The sequence below is a fragment of the Hakea prostrata genome, chromosome 3 (genome assembly GCF_041222555.1).
Source record: "Hakea prostrata isolate BN-2017 chromosome 3, UWA_Hpros_2, whole genome shotgun sequence".
Taxonomy (NCBI): domain Eukaryota; kingdom Viridiplantae; phylum Streptophyta; class Magnoliopsida; order Proteales; family Proteaceae; genus Hakea; species Hakea prostrata.
The window spans coordinates 21,849,076-21,871,644 of record NC_142602.1 but is presented as its reverse complement, the minus strand read 5'-3'; the positions used below and the strand labels follow the sequence as shown (position 1 = coordinate 21,871,644).

General features: G+C 37.1%; 1 protein-coding gene across 1 annotated transcript; it reads right to left on the bottom strand.

Moving 5' to 3' along the window:
* Positions 1-1,177: 1,177 nt before the first annotated feature.
* Positions 1,178-17,626, bottom strand: LOC149021575 (putative magnesium transporter NIPA9). Its single transcript, XM_089149807.1, has 9 exons — positions 17,288-17,626; positions 14,909-15,007; positions 7,103-7,232; positions 6,587-6,675; positions 5,327-5,383; positions 5,133-5,191; positions 3,043-3,163; positions 2,432-2,580; positions 1,178-2,303 (listed from the first exon to the last, which is right to left on the bottom strand). The coding sequence occupies exons 1-9, from the start codon at positions 17,396-17,398 to the stop codon at positions 2,105-2,107; spliced, it is 1,014 nt and encodes a 337-aa protein (XP_089005933.1). The 5' UTR covers positions 17,399-17,626; the 3' UTR covers positions 1,178-2,104.
* Between the last annotated feature and the right edge of the window lie 4,943 nt (positions 17,627-22,569).

Here is a 22,569-nt window from a genome sequence, read left to right as displayed (position 1 = left end):
TTCCCTTTGATACCATGATTGCTGATGCAGATCGCAGGTGATGTCTCTTTTCTTCTAGTGGGTTTTTTGGTGAAATGGGTTCTTCTTTTGGGTAGTGCTCTTCTGCTTCTGTAGTTTCCGTCACTAATGGTTCTGTTGTGATGGTTTCTAATGATTCCGTAGTGGTGGTTTTGTTAAGAACAGGGGAGTTACGCTCTGAAGGTGAAGATAAAGGTGAGGGGTCCTTTGGTAGGGATTTTCTGGATTTGAAAGTACAGAGAGCAGTGATTGTTATTGCAGCTATCCATGCTACAAGAATAGAGAGAGAAAATGCTGGATGAATTAAAGGATCCACCTCTGAGGGAATCCTTCTTCCCATTGTTGTTGGCTTGTTGCTTCCTCTGGTTAATTGATTATCTTTGTTTTCTTCTCTATTTCTGGGTGTTTTGGACGTATTGATGGTTATCTAGAGAAGCTGAAGATTTGAGAATGAAATGGGTTCTTCTGGTGCTTCTCTACGCATCAGAAACCGCTTGCCTGGTTTTGAGGAGTGGAATTGGAGAGGAAGAGGAGAGAGAGAAGTTGAGAGACCAGTTTGATTAGCTTGTTTTCTTTTCTTGGCCAAGCTCTACTGTAGGGAAGTTAAGTTAGTTGTCTTACTAAAAATAACAAAAAGACTGACAGCATACTAATAAAATAAAATAAAATAAAAACAAAAACAGAGACTCAAAAGAAGATCGGAAATCAACCATGGTTCCTACCAAAAAAAAAGAGGAAATCAACCATGGTTTCAACATTCCGAAAATACTGGGTTTCCAATAAATTTTATGAATAGATCATCAATGCACTTAGATTTACATTTGAAATTGTTAAAAAAAAAAAAGACAAAACTTATTGTCAGATATAAAATTTCACACTTTTTAAAAGATTAAATTAAATGTTTTCACCTAAGAGGCCAAGACAAGGAATACAACTCTACATGTCTTGCTATAAAACTAGAATTCTAGCATCAAAGTCATCCATCAAACCAAGATGCATAACGTTCACCTTACTTTTGAAAGATCATACAAGTTCAGCCATTTCAAGTGCAACTCTTGATTAGCAGAATGTAGCCAAATTGCCGCACTAAAGCAAAATGGACTTCATTTATGATTGCTCAAGTCATTGAATTAGGGTGTAAAAGATAAAGACCCGATCGATTGAATCGTCTAAAACTGATCAGATCTGATTGTTTTTGGAGTTTAGAAACCCTTAAAACTGAAATATGATTTCATTTTGGTTCAGACTGAATGAATTAGTATACGGAGGCAGTGTTGGGTTGATGGGTTTGATTTCTCAAAGAGTTTATAATGGAGATTGTCTTGTTCCTGGGTAAGTAGAGATCAGATCTAGGGATCAAGATTATCTTTTGTTTCTTTAGGTGGGGGTGGGTTGGATGACGTTGGTTGCCATTATTCCATTGATTTCTGTTCTAGTTGATATATAAAAATGTTGTTTTTGTTCAATATTGTATACATGCAGGGCCATTCCAGCAGCACTGATGCCTCTTGAGGTATTTCTGCTCTTATCTGTCCTTACCTAATTCCGACCCATTAGTATATCTTAAACCACCTAAAGCACTTAACAGACTAATATTAGGGGGATATAGTGTGATTCTTCAGAAGCAACTCAACACTGGTAAACTATGGAAGACATCCAATTTGTCCAAAATCTCAGAGCTTCGCGATCTATCATTTATGGAACTTCTTATTTCCATGGCTTACGAAGGTTATATTCCCAAGTTTCTATCCTCTGTTTCAACCCAAGAGGCTCAGAAAAAGAAACTAAGATCGATCTTTGCTGCAGAATGACTATATCTGAGATGAGCAATAAGCAATTATCCACGTGACTGTTTACTTCTAGAAGAGGTAAAAACCAGGTTCCAAAAATAAGAAATGGAATTCAATTGCAGCAAAGAGCTAGTGATAGCATGCATTAAAATGATGTTTCAATGAAGGAATGATTTTAAAAGCTACATGAATCCAACCTGCTGTATTGGTGGACTTCTATTCACAGATCAAATATGTCCACTCATGTAATAACAGACAAAACGAACCAGATCGATGCTTCTTTTATCAACTTTATTTTAGGCCTTTTCTTTCAATGGAGATGTTAACAAATGATGCAATGTGGTTGCTTGTACCACCGAACTTGGACTTGATTCGGTAGCTCGGCTGTAACTTCTCTCAAGATTGCTGCGTGAAGGACGCCGCAGTGATCGAGGAAGATACCGCACCACCCGAGTTGAGCTCACAAGAAGAACAACACCAACAATAATAAGTAGCCTGCAGTAGAATAAACACATGCAAGTCATGCTAGAAAAAAGTGTGGTGAGGGAAGAATTTCTTAACAAGGTGAATCTAACATATGTATACATTAGAAGCAAGCATACAGAAAGTAAGAAGTAAGGTACCATCCAGATAAGAGTGAAAGACGAGCAGTTGGTGTGGAAGGCAAATGTTCACCCAGAGCAAGCATGCCAGCAAGAACACCAGTCAAAATTGATGACACAGCAGCACATGTAGACACAACAATCGCTCTTCCATGTTTTAAACCTCGAGTCTGTTTACATAAGGATGTGTAAGTCCACAATTGAAGTGAGACTGAGCAACCAATGAAAACAAGACATCCATCTCTCTCTCTCTCTCTTTCTATATATATATATATATATGATTTAAAGTTAGCAATAGGATCAGTTGGTAAGGCTGGCAATCTTTGGCTAATACTCGTGGTATTTGGTGGCTCAATATCAGCTGATCTCAGGACAGAGCAGTCCATCTACCCAAGCCATCCCAATATTTAAAACCTTGGCAGAGAAACTCCTGTATAACTAGGGCCAGCTGCAATACTCCAAAAAGCATCCATTAAGCCAACATTGTTAAGCTGTTGACTGTGACATTGACCTCTATCCTAGTTCTGACTTTTTGTCAACGAGTTATTGGGTCAATAAAACCTCAAAATTCAAGCATACTAAAGGAGTGGTTGCTGCCTACTGGCTTGTCACTTTTAGCAGATGATGAGTACCTGGAAAACAAATCCTGTACCACTGCAGCATATACTGATAGAGATGCATATGGGAACCAATAACTGGGAGAAACCCTGCTCTAGAAATACAAATCCCATCTTGGAAATTACAGATGCCACCCTGCAGTAAAATTTAAGCAAGCCATAGTATCAGTAGGAAATATAAATCATGCACCTCAACAAGAAAGTATGCAAGTTTGAACAAGAAAATAACTGCACATGGTTGATTTCATGTCAGAATTCATCTTTAATATCTGAGAGGGAGATATGGAAAAAGTGGTTTTACTTCTACTTATGCAGCAGTCCCTTGTCTAGGAGTTTGATAATTGAAGTTATGAGTGGCTGAGGCCCCATCTTTCAGAAAAATCCCATAGAATTCTCTCCAATATTTTCTTTTCAAAGAAGAAAAGATGTCTATCATATGAGAATCACTATAATTTCAGAAAAAATGGAGTCTGCCAAGGGTCTCCCAGGTGGAAATGAAGAAGTTTGAAGAGATGAAGGAAAGTAGACAGGGAACAGCAATAAATGGAACAGATATGAACAAAAGCCCCAAAAAGGATTTACCAACCGGATTTTCATTATCTTCCATTTGTTCCTTATATTTTAACAATACTTAGTAGTTTTCAGCTAAGTTGAAACCACAGGAACCAGAATGGGAGAAACTCTCTCCTCCTTTGTTTTTTCCTAGTTAATCTACATCTAGCATATCCATTGTATAACTTTGGTTGTAATCAGACGGATGATGATGTGGTGAGACTTAATGAGAAGGAAATTCCACAAAGCCATCAAGTACCTTGGCTCAATCATAAATAAAAGAGGTGATATAGAAGATAATGTTTCACAAAAAATTAAAATAGAGCGGAAGAAGTGGAGAGGTGTGTCCGGGATCTTGCGTGATTAATGTGTTCCTTTAAAGTTCAATAAGAAATTCTATAATACCATCATATGACCAACTACGTTGTTTGGTGCAGAATGTTGGGTTGTTAAGAAACATCATATGGATAAACTCAATGTAGTACTAATGAGGATGCTAAGATGGATTAATGGCAAAACTAAGATGGATAAGATAAGGATGATCATAATAAGCTAGATTGGAAGTAGCTCCGATCATGGTTGTCAAGGCGACACCAAGCAAGGTGATAAGGCGTTGCTTAGACTCCTAGGCGGATGGTTTGACAACCATGGCTCCAATAAATTGTAAGTTATAAGAAAGTCGATTGAGGTGGCACGACCACATTCACCGAAGGCCTTTAAATGCCCATTAGCGGGGAAGTGTTTTAATCCAGATTGAAGGTTTTAGAAGAATTAGGGGCGGACATAAGATACCCTTATGAATAGTGGTGATAAAGGATATGCATAGCTTAGGCCTTGTATATAGTAAGGCCTCAAATAGAGCTGATTGGAAGCAAGGACCATGTAGCTGACCCCACGTAGTTGGGAAACAGCTTGCTGTTGCTGTTATTGTTGTCGTTGAATCTAGATCTAGCTTATAAGTTAGAAAAAGCAGATACACTACATCTAAAGATGCTCAGTTCTCTCACCAAGAGTTACTAGACCAAACCTTATTTGTAAATTTTGGTTCCATAAAACATATGCATCTGCTCCCCCTGACAAATAGAACATCTGCATCCCTAGCTTTTCATTTCATTTTCTTTGATTTCAATCAATTTTGTAAATTTCCTATAATTCCAGCAAATCTTAATTTCAACTGGTGTCTGGGCTGGCCCAATATGTTCAACTACATTTGGACCATTACAAGGGCTTCCCAATCTCCAACCACTAAATATCTACTTTAACCAATGTGTGTTTACACCATAATATTTCTTTACCAGTTTAAACTAAAGCTACCTTATTTTTCTTTTTAGTTTAAATTAACCAAAACATTTCACCAAATGTTCTCATCACTAATGAAATGCCACTGGGTTTCAAGGTCAATTTGTAAATATCTCTTTTCAATAGCTTTAATTTGTTCAGCTCTAAAAGGCTTTGTGTTCCTGATTAATGCATTAAGAAAAAAGAGAACTGAAATCTGGAAAAGTGTGAACCATCTAAATAAAGCAAGGGCACAAGGGAAAATGTTGCCACACCCAAAAAAGATGCCTGATTCTGTCCCAAATATAATTTCCTCAACAACTTCAGAATGCATCTGCATACAGGAATAGGCAAATTGTCACATTAAGGGAACAACAGAGTATTAAGACTGCATAAAATATTATATTATTATATCTTAACATAGAGCTAATTATTCTCATGCTGTAAACCTAATGGCAAGAAAAGTTACCAACTCCTGTTTTCTTCGTTGACGTTTGTAGAAGTGGAGCCATCCATTAAGAAGGACCTACATATCCAAGGGTTCAACCAGACGTTAAACAAACACATCCACAGTTACTAATACTAGCAAGTCTTAATTCCTGTGGATTACCCCAAAACAGGGGGTTAAAAAACACTAACAATTGAATTTTTAGAAAAAGGGTAATTTTCATTTGGACCCCCTTGAGGTTTGACCCAAGTTATTTTTAATAAAAAAAAATGACATTTTGCATTTGCCTCCACTGTGGTATCCAAAAAAGACCAACTAAGGACACATGTTAATGACTAATGTTTCCATTAGTTTAGTCATTTTTATGACCAAAACAAATTAAAAAGAAAAAATCTTTCAATATTTGTCTTAATTATTGCATTTTGGATGCATTAATTAGTTTAACTAATCATAAAGGAAACATTGAAAAGAAATACTCTTGCAAGAAAGAAATATTTTAATAAAATGTATTTCCATAAGGAAATATTTCCTTCTTCATTCGTTTACATTAAAATATCATGGATTTCAGAAAATTCTTCCTTCAGATCAGAGTTTTAAAGAAGGATAGTTACTAAGAGTCTAAGACTACCATTGAAAGATTATTTCTTTTCAATATGTTCAATATTTAGAAAGGAAATAATCTTTCAATACTTGTCTTAATTATTGCATAATGACTTACATTATCAAGATACTATAGTGACAACTATGCCTTTTTTGGGTAATATTTACTTTGATAAGTTGAAGAAAGGAAATCGAAAGTGCATAAGGACATTTTGGTCATCATAATGGCTAAACTAACGGAATCTGTTTGGTCATTAACGGTGTATCTTTAGTTGGTCTTTTTTGGATACCACAGGGGAGGAAAATGCAAAGGTCAAACCTCAAGGGGTCCAAGTGAAAATTACTCTTCAAAAAAAAGTAGGAGAGTGATGGAAGCTCTCTTCCAACATTCATTTGATGAACATTTCCTATAAAGGTCTCCATTGCCAGATGCATGAAATATTTCTGCACCCATTGCACTTTTGCTTTAAAAGTTTAGATATGGGCCAATTGTATTCTTGTTTGAAGTACATTGCTAGTGGTGGAAATATAGTCTACCTTGTGTAGAGTAGCTACTGCGAGAATATAATTTTGTCCATAATTATATAACGGAAAAAAAGAGAGTTTCTTCAAAAGAAATAACAAGAAGAACATCAAATAAATATTACAATGATCACATGTAATGCAGGATAAGATACCTACAATCAAGACCGCAACAATGAAAACCATCAAAGGTAGATGAAGAATAGATATGGCTGAAGACTCTTGCTCGTCCCCTCCAGCACCCACTCCTGCAAAAAGATGCTAGCATTACATACCTGTAGCTTCTTTCCATTTCCCCTTTTTCACCACAAACATAGAACTAAAAAAACTGGACAAGATATAGTTGTCGTGGATGAAAAGGAGAATAACTACAAATATATGATTCCATACATCAAAGAAACGGAAGGTAGCAAAAACTGGTTTTATCAACTAAAAATGTTAAATAGAGAAGTTGAATTGTGTCAAAAACTCTAGAAAATAGCATAAAAGTAGTACATAGAAAAAATAAAGACAACTGATCATTCTTTTGTAAAAACATTCAATAAACAAATCAGTAAATTACTATATGATTTGATTTGGAACAAACATCTGATGATAGGACTTTCTTAAGTAGGTAATAAGAGCATGGATTTAGGAATAGACTGAACTAAATAAATCAAAACCGACTTACATTACCTATTGTGCCAACACCGGTCAAAGCAATCCCCACCCAGTCAATAAAATTCAAGACCTCCTTCAGATAAAAATGGGAAAAGATGCATAGTATAGCAAGTCCACAGCCAGAAACTGGTTGAATTACTGATACCTGTCATAAGTCCAGGGGAAGAGGTTAAGAAGATGCAAAAACATGTGTAATCAACCATAATGTCAACTTAGGTCTGGAACATTCCAAGGTTGTGAAACCCCAAGTATATGAATTAAATTTGCAGAGTTGTATAGAAAACCACCAATATTGATGGCAAACTGGAGTTAAGCATTCATACATTCCACAAATTAATTAGATACGGTACAATCCTTTTTCAGCATAGAAAGAAAAAAACAAAAGATTGAGACTAAAAACATACACCCTGCACCCCCCCCCTTGCCGAGTTGGGTAGATAGGAGGTTTTAGCTCATAGGTAATAATTATTCCTGAACAGTGTCTAGCTAATCCTGGAAGAATGTTTCAACCTCCCAAAAGCCCCTCTCCCCCCCCCCCCCAAAAAAAAAAAAAAAAGGAAAAAAAGAAAGGATCAATAAAAAGAAAAAATGTACATTAGCAACCAGATCCACTAATCTAGCAAACCCACAGTTGAAGAAAAAAGATGATTTCTCTGCTTTGGAAGAAACCATAATGGAAATCCATTCCCAAAATTTAAAACCAGCAGTAGCCTGTTTCCTCAACATGAAGAATGGAGCTAAACAGGTCTTGAAGGGGTATGTAACACAAGAACCTTCTTGATCATCTTTTATATATGCTACAAGTTGATCTTTTATATATGCTACAAGTTGGTTTACTAATCTTAAAACGAATTTGGGACTGTATTGATTTCCCTAATCCATTCATTACATTCCTCTCACTCAACGTCAGCAACCTGTAGCATAACTACCCGAGTTTGCTATCAATTACATCTACTACCCCTGGAAAAGAAATTCAATTACAAATGCACGCCTGAAAGTTCACTGCCAACTTTGAAATTGAAAAGACCATAATAACATTACTTATCCAGCTTAATATTAATTGAAATGACCTAACTATCCTTACCAACCCATTTAGAACCTAATTTGAAAAAAATCCCAATCAAATCGCATCCACTTTCCCGTTGATCTCCGATCTTCTCCGATGATTACGACGGCAGAGGAAGAAGAAAATTTTCATCGGTCAAATTGTTTATGGCATTATCCATAATTGCAAAACCGAACTAAAACCATGGGTTCTCAGGAGCAAGAAAGAGTTTAAATCTCCATGGTAAATGGAAAGCGAGTGGGATGTATTTCAGGATCTCCGTTCATTTCTCAGCTAACCCTCAACCAGTTGTGAATCATGTTGCTTCCATTCAATTCTCAGGTAGCCCTCAACCATCATCCATAGAAGTAGTGTGGTTACTTTCTTTTGCACATATCGGTTTATTATAATTTCTCAGCTCCATTTTTGCTGAGACAAAACATGCTTGTTACTGGTGGCTGACTAGCCATTGAGATGGTTGAATTTCAGTTTTGGGTTTTTGACTGGTTTTTGTTAGACAATGTTTGGTGATTCCATATTCTTTTTATTCACTTGTTCCTTGTAGGGAATTGCCTACTAAGTGACAGAAAAATTGCTTTGTGCAGTATACATCCATCAGAACAGGCAACCTTTGCCTCTTCATCTTCCTAACCTAAGATGAGGAGAAAGAAACTGTGTTAGAATTCCAATGGTTGTCATAGATGGAGATGGATGAGATTACTTTTGTCCCGAAGAGGAGAAGATCGGAAAACCCTCACTTTTAACCCAGAGCTTTCACTGACAGTTCATGGTTCATTTAAATTTTTTAAGAGAAATATACTAAAAGAGATAAAAGGGTAAAATTGGTATTATGAGAAAATACCTAGATAAGAAAGGGTAAATTTGGTATTGCATATCTTGTTTAGTGATGACATCATCACTTAACCCAGTCCTTAAACAGTAGGGGTGCATTTGTAATTGATTGCAAACTCAAGGGGTGCTTATATATTTTTTGCTCAAATTATTAATGTTAATTTACACCCTCAATCTTTATGGATATAAAATATGAGAAAAAATAACACAGCCTGGTGGCATGGACCCTGCACTTTAACTAGTGGTGTCAATTTTTGACCAGAACCAGTAATGGGATGGGAACTGTCCCACTAAACCAGAAAGGGTCCACCCAATAGCTTACTGGGAAGGATCTGGTCCTAGTGATTGGAACCAGCATAACCGGTTGGTATATACATAAATTCAAGGAAATTTGCAATCTTTCTTAAATATAGATAGCTATTTTAACTACTCTTCAGTCTCGATTAATCCAAAGAAGATGTCTTTTACCAGAAAAGGAGAGAGAGAGTGATCAAGAGCAATATGTGGGGTTTCATTAGTCTCACAGTGAAAACTAAGACCCCAAACCTCATTTTATAGCAACTTGCAAGAATTGGAATGCTCAAAAAAATTGTCTGGAAAGCTTTGGAAATGTATATTCTCAGATAAATTGGAACTGCTAAGGCACCGGGACCCCTTTTTAACGGTTCCGGATCTTAGATTTGGAGCTGGTAAACTTATGGTCCAGATCTGATCTTCATGTCATGTTACTAGAACCAAGGAACGGGACCAATAGCCCAGAATTAATTGACACCCCTAGCTTGACATGGGAGAGGGTGAATTTACTGCTACACTCTCCCTAAAATCAAATATCCCAGTTGATGTCCTACACGCACTCTCATTGGTCATTGTACTAGTGCAGGGACTACACACTCAAACAGCTATCTCTTGCCAAATATATGCACTCCCAAGATGAATGCAGCATTTCAAATTCTCCAAAATGTTGGCACTCTAAACTCCACACTCCACTCCATTTCACAAACTGGTTACTCAATAATATTTTTATTGACATCATACAACTAATTTACTTTCCTCTCACCCAAGTCAGCCACCTGCATGAGGCTACCACTAAAGCAGGGGTCAGGGAAGGGCAACTGTAGATAGCCTTATCTCCTGCTTTACAAGAGGCTATTTCCAAGTTTGAACTTGCAACCAAACACATTGCAACAGCGCAACTTATTAATTGACCTGGCAGACTGGTTAAGAGAAGGGGAACCTGGAAGAAATTAGGAGTTGCAACTTGCAAAGTAAGAAAAGAACGCATAAGAATGGGGAGGAAGAAGACACAGACACAGACACAGCCATGCAGGTTCTTTACAAATGCAAATTCAATTCATATTTCCAATCTACTTTTAAAAATGGGGGATTATATCATATAGAAGAAAAAATAGAAGACAAGTAAAATAAGAGTACTCACTAACTAGGCTACTAATTCCAATAAGTAAACTAAAAGAATATGGAATCAAACAAGTTCGACAGATAAATTTTGAACTAAATAAAATAATAAAATAAACAAAGACATTATTTCCCCAAAGAAGACTTCTAGGAATTCTACCGGACCCATGACTCAAACTGGACCTGTTTCATCTTGATTGGGACAGCCAGTTGGGTCTGAGTTGGTCCAAGGAAGCATATATGCAATAACTAGCCCACCAATTTTGTAAAATGAGATTATCAACACAATTCGATTGGAATCCACACTTACTGACAGCATATCTAAGGGTCAATTGTCACGAACTGTTGAAGGTCATCAGCAAGAGACATCTCTCCACTACAAATCTGATCATGGGACTGAAAAACTGAAATCAGACCATTGATCGATTCTTCAACCACAACCTTGATCAGACTGTACTTCAATTTGATCATCAAATTCATTGTTCACGGTTTCTTTCACATCTGATTTGTATCATAGAAGAAGTTGTTAATAAAGGAGAGCTCCCGAGGCCTATCATCAAATTAGAAATTCTGTTCACAATTGATGGAACCTTTTACCCATTTGTACTATAGCTCTATTACTACCTTAAATCCCTTATTTTTCTCCCTGAAAACAGGGTCGTCTCCTCTTCCTGTCAACGATTCACGCTTGGAGATGTTTTGAGCTGTTCTTTTCTCTCCGTGTGCGCATCTCTCTCTCTGTTGTCAAGCTGTAACCGGACTCATTGACCAAAGTCTTCTTGGGACCGTTCCCCTTATAAAGTTTAACATAACCTCCAAATGCCTTCGATCAGGTCAATTCACTGAAGGCATTTTGCTTCACCATCTCTTCCTCATATCCATGCATTTCTTGCATTTCTTGGTTCAAACCTCCTCCCCCCCCCCCCCCCCCAAAAAAAAAAAAAAAAAAAAAACCTCTCTTATTTTTGGTAAATCCCACCCTCACTCTCTGGGCTCTGCATTTCTGCTGTTCTGTTTGCTTCTCCGTTTTGCTTTTGCTTTTGAAGGTAGATTGTCAATCAGTCCCTGGAACAAGGGGCTCCTCCTTGAGAGATCAGTATTGTCATTTGTGTGTGAGCATTGAAGAATGAGAGAGAAACCATAATTACTTCTCTGCCTTGTCTCTGTTCTTGATGATCAAAAGTAGTATTAACCATTAGAGGCTTAGAGCTCTGAAGTTTGTCTACTCCAGATGGATCAGATGTAACTTCCAACATTAGAATTGAAGTAGATCTTCCAAAAGATTTAAGAGGATGAAAACAAAGGACTGAAAGTCTGAAACATGTCGCTTTAATTTCAGGTCAGAAGCCAACTGCAGAGAACCAAGAAATGGAAGGGCCAAAAGCGATCAAGACTAGAAGAAAATGATCTTACCAAGCTTGTAGAAGAAAGATCTAATCAAACCTCTAAAACGACTTCCCCAAATCACAACATTACTGTAATCCAGAGAAATTTCGAAATTCTTACTCAATCGACCAATCTTATATGAGCTTCTGTATTTCTTCTGGTCACCAATCCCTGGCATTTCCAGGGATGAAGAACCTGCTATCCAAATTAAAAGAAACACTGCCAAATTCTGGCCAAAACTGAGAAACTAACCCTTTTCATCTACTCTAGCGAAGAGACAATGAAATGGATTAAAGAACAAATTTTCATATCACTAAATGACTTCCCAAATCACAATGTTACTGTAATCCAGAGAAATTTCGAACATCTTAATCGATCAATCTGATATGAGCCTCTGTACTTCCTTTGTTCACCAATCCCTGGCATTTCCAGGGATGAAGGATCTGCTATCCAAATAAAAGAAACAGCGCCGAATCCCGGCCAAACCTGAGAAACTAACCCTTTTGATCCACTCTACTTAAGTCACAATGAAATGGATTAAAGAACAATTTTTCTAATCACTAAACGAAATCCTTTTTCCGAAGTGTCAGATTTTGGCCCCTTTTATGTACAGTTTTTGAGTTTCTCCAGTCCCAACACTGCCTTCGTTCTTCAGATTGAAAAGCTAAAACCCTGGAACTGAAGAGTACTCACTGTAGAAATCAGGGATAACAGAAGCAAAACAGAGGCATTTATTGAACACTTCCTGCAACTCGTCAGAAATGAATGGTGTTCTACAGAGTGTGCGCGTTTTCTGATCATGATCCATCCAACGATCCAGACAGCTCTTGTGGAAGATAACGAGGCCTTTTTTCCTTTTCTCTTCCCGTGAATGAGTGAAGTTTGAAAATTAGGGTAAAACTGGTATTTATTATGTTTTTTTAAAATGAGAGTAATATCATCTTCTGATTGCTTAACTTTAATGAAGGGAAAAATAGATATTGCATATTCAATCTTAACAGCCACTTAACACCGTTAGAAGTGAGCTGGACAACAATAATTTCATGAAGAATAGGGTTTAATTAGTGATAAGAACCCACGAATAAAATGCAAAATTGATATTATTTAATTGATAGCATAACGATGAACAATGATAAACTGGTTACAATGGTGCCAGTCACCCCACAACACATTGCTGCCCCTCAGCCTACGGCTGCCCAAACACTCACATAAATAATCCTTAACTATTACTCACATCTTACCCCTATTTATAACCCCTAATCAACTCAAATCTCCCCCAAATCTCTCTCATTCAGTAGTAAATATTCTGCAAATCATTCACAATATTCTGCCTGTCCCCAAATCCCTCTTATTCAATAATAAATATTATGTAATATTCTGCAATATTCTGCAAAGTATTCTCTATTCAGCAACCTCCTTCTCATGACCAGATCTGATTGCTTTCTCTATTTAACAACCTCCTTCTCATGCTCATATCTGATTGCTTTCCCTAGATGTTGTTTACCAAATCCAGCTTTCTTCTTGTGCTTGCGAGATACACACGAGATATGAGGGGCCTATCAATACTCCCCTCCAACAGTCTCACCTTTCCCTCAAGGTGAAAATCAAGAAAGAATTTATTCGGCAACCGCACCCATGTCGCACCAGAATTTTGCCAGAATTCAAGTTGTTTCATCTCCGACGGTGCCGACGAGTCCACTTCCATTGCTACCACTATCAGCCATGGTGGTTTCGCCAGAGTTCTTGCTTCCCAATCCACCTTACTTTCTATCCGGAAAAGCCTTAGTGGCCCCCTCCTATGTTTCTTCTCTTCTCTCTCTTTAGTGGAAAACTCAAATAAAACTTCCATGCCATTGTTTTGATTATCGACGCAAGCTTGAACAAGTTTGAAATTAATCACGGCTTCATCCGCAATTTTTGCCTTCGTCGATCCGCTTCCTCTTACCTGTGATTGCATAGCATGGTTGTCTTCATTAACGCTAATCGCTATTTCAGGATTGTGCAAACTCAAAATTCGTTTTGATTCTCTACTATAACCAAAATCTATTTTAATGGCTTCTTGGAAACTCACCCAAGTAAATTTTGACCAAGATCTATCATACACCCAATCCAGCACATCTCCTTCCAAATGTTGGAGAACCACACTCAACCTTCTCTCCTCAATTTGGTGTTCCCAACAGAATAACAACACTTCAAGAAGCCATTATTGCACATTGCCTTCGCTGGAAGACATGGACAATCTGGTGTCCATCTATTCCCGCAGATCCCTCAAATAAACAAAGACACTATCTCCCCATAGAACATAACTCCTAATACTGAAAATTACTAATTTTCCTTCACACCCTTAATCTTTATGTGCATGACATCTTCACTGCAAATACGCAGCATTTTTCAATTTCTTAGATGTTTGCACCATGAACCACATTACTCAGGAAAAGTTTTAATGATATCATCCAACATGAATTGGTACTTGCAATTACAAACACCTAATCATGATGCCAAGCTCCACAGTTTCAGGGATGATCTTTGACCAATCCATAGTGTTTCATGTTGGTGAGTTGGCTGGTTAATCTCCGGTCAGGGCCGAGTTGTCTAGGAATGATTGGATCCCCAATCTCAATCCCCAAACCATGGAGTGCTCAATAAACAGAATCACGTTGACCTGAAACACACTGTACCTAAGTAATAAATTTTGTTCAGGTGGCATTCTGATTTTGCCTCCAGAAACAGAAATTATGGTGGAAATCTTAGGCATATAAAGACTTTATTGTGTAAATAACTTGAAGCGTCTATGTAATATAATCATCTAGAAATTGTTTGAGGTGGCTAAGCCAATTCATACATACCAATTCCCCTGCACAATTTACGAGAAGGAGAGACCTAATTGCAACTAAGTAATTTTCAGTTTACTAACCAAAAACCAAAATTTAGGATTATAACTAAGGTTTCACCTTGATCAATAGGGAGTATGAATACTAAAACATTAGAAGAGAAATCAAATTACGTTCAGCATGGGAATACTTACCATGTCAAATCTATTCAATTACTTTGATCCATACACATGACTAACAAAATAGACAATGGATATGTAACAGAATCATTGTGAATATAGTTAATAGACTTACAGGAGACTGAGATAATGCTTTCAACATTAAGAGAGCTCCAAATATATCCATAAGAAAGCCAATGATCCAAGGTTTGTTGAATGCATACGCCCTTATCACCTAAAAGACATAATTAAGTGAGCATTTACAATACTTAAGATGTTGAGATAATACTGAGAACTGTTCTTTGAAAACAAATCAATATGAAAACTGTACTTAAAGACTCCAACACAGAAGATAGGGATTTTCATGGAGCCAATTAATGGTATAGTTTCACCAAATGCCCACACAGATAATAGTGCAAGGATGATGTGAAGGTTCTATGGTTTGCGATTCGAAATTCTTTGGATGCCGGTGACAACCATACCACATGCAAACAATTAATTGAGCACAGCAGCTAGCTCTTGACGGATGACATACACAGCCATCTTTGCATGATTGGTTCATTTGATAGCAGTGAAGGAACTAATCAGATGGTATTCTTGATGAATGGGTGCTTCCTCCTAATGACTGGTCAAATTTTAAGTTTGATCAGTGCTTGCTGGGAAATCCTGGTCCTTCAGATATTGGAGTAGTGGACAGAGATAACTAATGGGATATTTTTTTCTTTTTCATATGCAGGTCCAACAGCTGATGGGAGTTCTCTTAGAGCTGAGCTTATAGCTCTGTATACTGATTTGATAGTTCTACCAGGGAAGGTTTTTACAACATCTTGATTGAAAATAACTTGCCTGTTAGTATACACTCTCCGGTAACCCGTAAGCAAAGAGAAAAGGAAGGATCATCCAGATGCCTATAGGACCTTAGTTTCCAATACCAGGGGTAGAGCTTCAACTACTTGCTTTGCCAAATATGACTTCACCTGGCACTAGGAGCTTCAGTAGCAAATTCCCCATCTCCCATCAATTCGAATAGGGGAAATGGTAGAAGCCTGTGAAGATTATCTAACCTTATTAGACATATTCACATTTGGCTGCCTCAGCATATATGTGTTTCTCCTTATGACCTAGATCTGCCAGCTCTATGGCAGATAAGCTACCTAGGAAAGCCTGAAAGGTATTGGGAGACCTATGTGGTACCCAGGAAGATTTACCTTTGCAACTCTCATTCATTGTATTGGAGCTTTATTGTCCTCACTGTATGTTTGGGTAGTTGGGGAGTTGTTATTATGTTAAACACTACCAGCTACTTTCCAATTATATTTTGTATCTACCCCAATAAATATCACTTAAAAGCAGAAGCATGCAGCTTTATGTTATTAGATAAGGAAATTATGGGCGAGAAATTGGTCCATCCAATCTTGTAACCATAATGGAGTCATTCCATATTAGACACCAAGGACCCATTCCCACAAAGGCTTCCCAATTTTGACAGTTAATTATTTTTCCAATTTATCAAGTACACTTAAGTGCATCCCAGAGCACGAGTTTCCAATATTGGAAGGTTTAGGTGAACACAGCAGCCTTACCACCAGCTTCACTGAAAAGGCTGAACATAGCAGCCTTATCACTATCTTCACTGAAACGGCTGTTTTCAAGTTCCAAAACCACAACAAAGTCACAATAGTGCAAACTGGCATTAGAAGAAGCTAATTTATCAAGTACATCTTGAAAAGTATAACTTTTCATAAATAAGAATTTCCATCCAAAACTGGCATTGTAAATCTCTGGATGTAATTTTTTGAGTTATTACCAGCCAGCTTCTATTAGCTATGTATTTACCATGAGGTGAACTTTTGGAATTCTTCCATGACTGATACAGACAATAAGAAATTGAAGGGTGAATTTTATAGCTTGCATATTAGAATACTCCTGCTCGTAGAACATGATTTTAAGAATTAACCAAAGGTACAGAGGATAAGCAAAACTGATATAATGCAGAGGTTGTAGAAACAGAAAGAACCACCGCAGATGAAAAGAAGACTAATGTCTAATGAGACGTTTCAATCAAGTACAAAGAAGATCAATAATGCAATTACAAAAGACAGCTAGATGTAGTTTCTTACGTTCAATGAAATTAGGTGGTACCTCCCAGATTCCAACATCTAAAAGCTATTCAATTCCAATCTCTCAAAAGACCCAACAAATGACAACCTTTCTCATTCTCGTTATTTAACCAAAATCTTGTGTTGTTGGATACCCTATCGGGTAAGAAATCTGTACTTGTAAAAGAGGGAAGGCCCAAAGGGTGCCACAAGCATTATTTGCATACGTTTCTGCTCAAGTACGTGATTAAACCAATATCAAGTGAGATCCAGTTCACAGGCAAAGCAGTAATTACCGAATTCGTGAATCGAAAACTAATAAAATAAAACAGAACAACCAAGAAGCACCGTTTCTTGCGCCAGAAGACGAAGAGATAGGAAATAAATGTAAAAGAATTCGAGAGAAAGAGAAGAACCTTAAACTTGAAAGAGAGCGGAGGAAGGATGACAGTGCCTTTCTTCTGCAACACTTTGCCGATGTTATTACCAGCGGTTGCTACTAAGGTTAAACAGATTGATTCCCACATCTCTTCAACCTTCTGTTATCAACGAAATTTCCTTCTAAAACTGAAACTCTGGAAGATCACTGCAACTCGAAACTAATGGTGTCCGATTCAGTTCTCCCCAAAGTAACAGAGGAATTTATTGGGTCTTGTGCAAATTGCATGTATGGCAAAAGGTTTCTCTTAACCCACGTTGGGGTGGGTTGCTGAGCGCCTGAGCGTACGCTTGTATCGGTTTTGTTCAAATCGGCGATTGAATCCTGAATCTCCTGATCAGCAACCCCCACGGGTCACGGGCTCACAAATAAAAAATAATAAAATATAATAAAATAAAATTCATCACCTAATCTCGTGGGTCCCACTGTAGTTTGTGGTTGTAAATCATGACCGAGATGATCCGAACTCACGGGGAGGCTCGGGGGATAAATCTCGATGTTTGATGTGATATGGAGTCACATCCAGGTGTGAAGCAAATCTACATCTTCCATCTTATACGAATCGCATTTTCAATTTTACTATCAAATGATTGCTCACTCGGTAATGACAACACTTAATAGTGAAGGCATGATGAGTTTGACGCTCTCCATAGTATACGTAATAGTCTTGACCTCTTAATATAAAGTAATCCTTTCAAAAGGGGGGTTTCTATTCTCATGTATGAAACCCATATTGAGGATTTAGAACTCTCCATACATAATGCCCAAAATCCAAGTTGAAATCCTGCATTTGTCAGGGTAAAGGTCCGTACTCCTCTCACACTTGTCTAACACATGTAAGGAGGGTGACTCGTCTTTGAATCATGACAAAAAAAATTAGAGATAAAATCACCAATAGGCCCTCTCCTAATGTGGGATGGATGAGTGTAAGAGGAGCACAAACCTCTATTGATAAAAGTAAAGGATGACTCAAGTTTCCATAACTCCTTGGTGGTGCTAAAGGTAGTAGATGAAATTCTGAAATAATGTGAAAATTTCAAGTTTTCTATTTTCCAGCATGTTAATAGATAAGAAAGAGGCTAGTCGAGTTTTCTAAGCAACCTCGAGAAATTACTTCTTCTAACCCCAAGAGGTGGCTCGGTTGGTAAAAAAACGACTACAAGTAAGACATTAGATTTCGACTCCCCTTGGGACCAAGGGCTTGGTCCTATAGAAGAAAATCGCTTACTCCCCAAAAAAGACGCTAAAATGGATCCCCCATAGATATGATCAAATTGGAAATTACCTTTGTCTCATACTACTCTCTCGATGTATAATCTCTCATGTTATGTAAAAACAACAATTTTTTTATTTTATTTTATTTGCTTACCTTTGTCTCGTACTACTCTCTCGATGTATAATCTCTCATGTTATGTAAAAACAACAATTTTTTTATTTTATTTTATTTGCTTACCTTTGTCTCATACTACTCTCTCGGTGTATAATCTCTCATGTTATGTAAAAACAACAATTTTTTTATTTTATTTGCCAACCCCGGTTTTCCAAGGCAAAAACAACAATTTTTTTATTTTATTTGTCAACCCCGGTTTTTCAAGGCTTTGCCTTGACTAATCCGGTGTTCGACCCGTGGGTGAGTCTCCCAGTGAAGATTTTTTGCATCCACAAGGTTTCGAGAACCTTGCTTAAGCGAACCAAGTTGCTTACCACTTGGACCAACCCCAGTTGGTAACAAAGTTTTGTTTCTATCAAACTTGAAGTGCCATACTATTATTATTTAATTATCCATATGGCGAAGGCAGTCTCTTTTTTTCTTTTTCCTTTTTACCTCAAATACAAATAGAAAAACTCATTCGCCAAGCGTGAGGGAATGCTACACGTTTGGTAATTTCTCCGTCAACCAAAATAAAAAGATCCCCCATTGAAGTGGCTAATCCTGTGCATATCGTATGCACATCTAGTGGCACAAATTGCATAGTATCATAAATAGTTGTTTTGGGTATTACCCATCTGCCACGAGTTTGTAAACAAATACAGATCTCTAGTTCATCTTCTGTACTCTTGAAATCATGGATATGTGGTATAATATGATTCATATCAAGATGTATGTATTAGTCTTATGGCCCATCGATAAGTATACCGAGCCAATACTGTATTTTTTTTTCTTTAGCAGCAAAGGAAATAGAATTTATATTAAGGTGGATGAGGACTTAGATTAGCTTTACATTCCAACACAGACATGATATCAGATTCATTATCAATTGTGACTCTAATAAGCAATCCCCTCACATACAAGATCCAAAGATAGGGGTGGATATACACAGATTAGTTGCCGCCTTCATCAAACCATACAAGGGTTCTCTTCCCATCTAGAGAATCAATTCTCAGGCGCTTTTATAGATAGGGGGTGGGGATATTACACATATAATCCGTAAAAGTTGAATCCACGACCTCTCCACTAAGATGTATGAATCTTATCAGTCAACTAACCCTGCATTGACAGAATGCAGTCCAATCTTTGGCTCTTCTTTGCTTACTTGAGGCATGTAAGCCATTGTGATCTAGTCAGACCTTTGCTTCTTGCCTTTCGATTACGACAACCATTCTAACGGTGTGCATGAATTACCCATTTTGTTGCATTGGGTAACTGAACTTTTTTTTTTTCTTTTGGAAGTAGGAGAATTATATATATGAGAGATAAAAGTATTATATATGCCATCCACAAGAATCAAACCCATAATTTGTTCACTAAGAAGTATGAGTCTTTACCACTCTACCAACCCTACATTGGCAGGTGACTAAATTGTTTACCTTGTGTGCAAGTTTGACCCAAATGTTCATAGCATGATGGAATCTAAAGGAACAATAAGCCCCTTCATCATGGCGTTGCGGCAACATTATAAACAATATGACTCGAGTCTTAGGCTCTTTTTTTTTATCAATTCTCATTATCTATTTTACCTATTTAAAAGAAATGAACATAAGAATCCATTTTAGTTCAAAAATGAAAAATAATTTGGTAAGTTTTGTTCAAAATAAGTTATAAAACAAAAAATAAATTTGGTATGTCAAAATGAAATGATTAGAAAATGATAATAGAAATTCATACAAAAAATGTTATTCGTTGCTTGCTGAAGAACGTTTCAAACGACAAAATGATGATACAGAGCTTAGCATCTTTGATGCTGCCAAGTACTTCAATGAAGGTTTCTACTAGGAGAAGAAAAAAAAGGGTAGTTCTATGAAGATTGAGACCAGAAAGAGAAGAAGCAGACTTCCTGTGAGTCATGATAGAATTCTTGATAGGTCGTCTCTCTCAATACTTCCAAGGCTTTATTCCACCAGCTTCATTTGCAGTTTCTAGGAGAAATTTGTCTTCTAGTTTGTTGTCAATTGTATGTAGTTCAATTTGCAGTTTCTATGAGAAACCTATCCCTCTGATAGGAAGAAAAGAGGAAATTTTAAGCAAATGGATTTTTTGGACAACATGTCTTGCGCTTGCAGGTCAAATGGTACCTCAAATAGGTCCTTGAATTCCAATAAACAGAACATTGAATTAGAAGGTGCTCCTGATAGAGTATCGAACGAGAATGCAAGGTTGTGATTGATAAAAACATGGTAATCGATTGGAAGAACATGATTGAGAATAGTTCCTTGGAACTAGTTGCCATCAGAGTATAATCTTCCTGGTATTTTGGTTAATAGAGGCAGGAGGAGATGGCTCCATAGCTTCTATGAACTCAGCATTGTGTACAACAATAACTAATCATTCATCTTCTTCTGAAACTCTGGTTTCCCCATAACCGGAGGTAGGATGGATTGGCTTCACCTCATCGTAGGAAGCTAGTGCTTTGTATCCGTTTTCTTCATCAGTGGTCCATACTTCCTTTTTCTTCCAAATAATATGCTTATCAGGTACGACGTGACCTAGGTAAATTTCAGGTTTCATCAACATCTTTGCCACCGGAGTTCAGTTACAAAATAGCATCTTCCGCTGAAAGGTTGATTATTAAAGCAGATGGAGGAGGTGACTTCTCCTTTCATAGAATTTAGCACATACATTCCAAACTTGTTTGATTTGCTCATAGGTCACTTTAAACCTTAAGTGCTTAAGATCTGCAACAATGAGAGCTCTAATTTGATAATATTTCACCCTGAAATGTAGATGTAGATCAACCATAGAAGAAGAGAATCAGAAGAAGAGGGAATGCAAGGGAGAAACAAGAGCACGAGTTGTGGTTCGATCTCAAGAGACAAAGGAAGGGGAAAGTGGGAGATTGTGAAATGACGGTGAGAAGGGATCGGTAGGGTTAGAGAGTGAAAAAAGAAGGAAAATGACAGGATTTTCAAAATAAAAATGTAAATTGACCATTATACCCTTACGTTACAATGTAGGAATTTAAGTGACTTTCGCATAATTAAAGAAAATTAATTTATCACTCGTAATCCATAATAGATTAAAGAAAATTTTCTATTATTTAAACAAAAATAAGATTTACAATAAGTGCCAAATACATCAAAAGAATGAAAAATGCCAAAAATTGAGAATGAAAATTGATACCAAAAAGGACCTTAGAAGGGTGATATGCAAGATTGCAAAATATCTCCAAATGCGACTGATATATCAGCAAACTCTCGGTTTTTTTAGATATTTTGGCGATTTCTCGCTATTTTTAGGCGATTATGTGGTTTAACGGCTAGGTTTCCATTTTAGATATTTTGGCGATTTCTTGCTATTTTTAGGCGATTATGAGGTTTAACAAGAGCTAGGTATGTGGCTCAAATTCCAAAAACAACTCACTCACAAATATAAAAAATAGCGAAAAATAACAAAATCGGTGATATCTCGCATGTATTGTTTCGGCCCCTGGTTTCTGTTCGCCAGGGGGCGATATCACTGAAATTCGGCGATAAGTTGTTCCATGTAGACACCAATTTTCAGCCCAAAATGACCAAAAATAACCCTTAAATAGGAGGGCGCAATCTGCTGATATTTGGGCAAAACGTTCACGATGTGGAGAGACGAAATTGAGTTCGTTGGATATTTTAAAACCCTAATGCTAAACCTAAATTTCTTACTCCGAAACCTGACCGGAATCCTAATCATTAAACAAAATATAATCCTATATTGTTATCGTATTTTAACAAAAAATAACCTATAAAATGAATTAACAATGAAAAACAAGAGTCTAAAAGGTGATAGATTACACCGATCTTTAATCAAATACTCGACTGTGATCCAGAGAAGTCATGTGAAACACA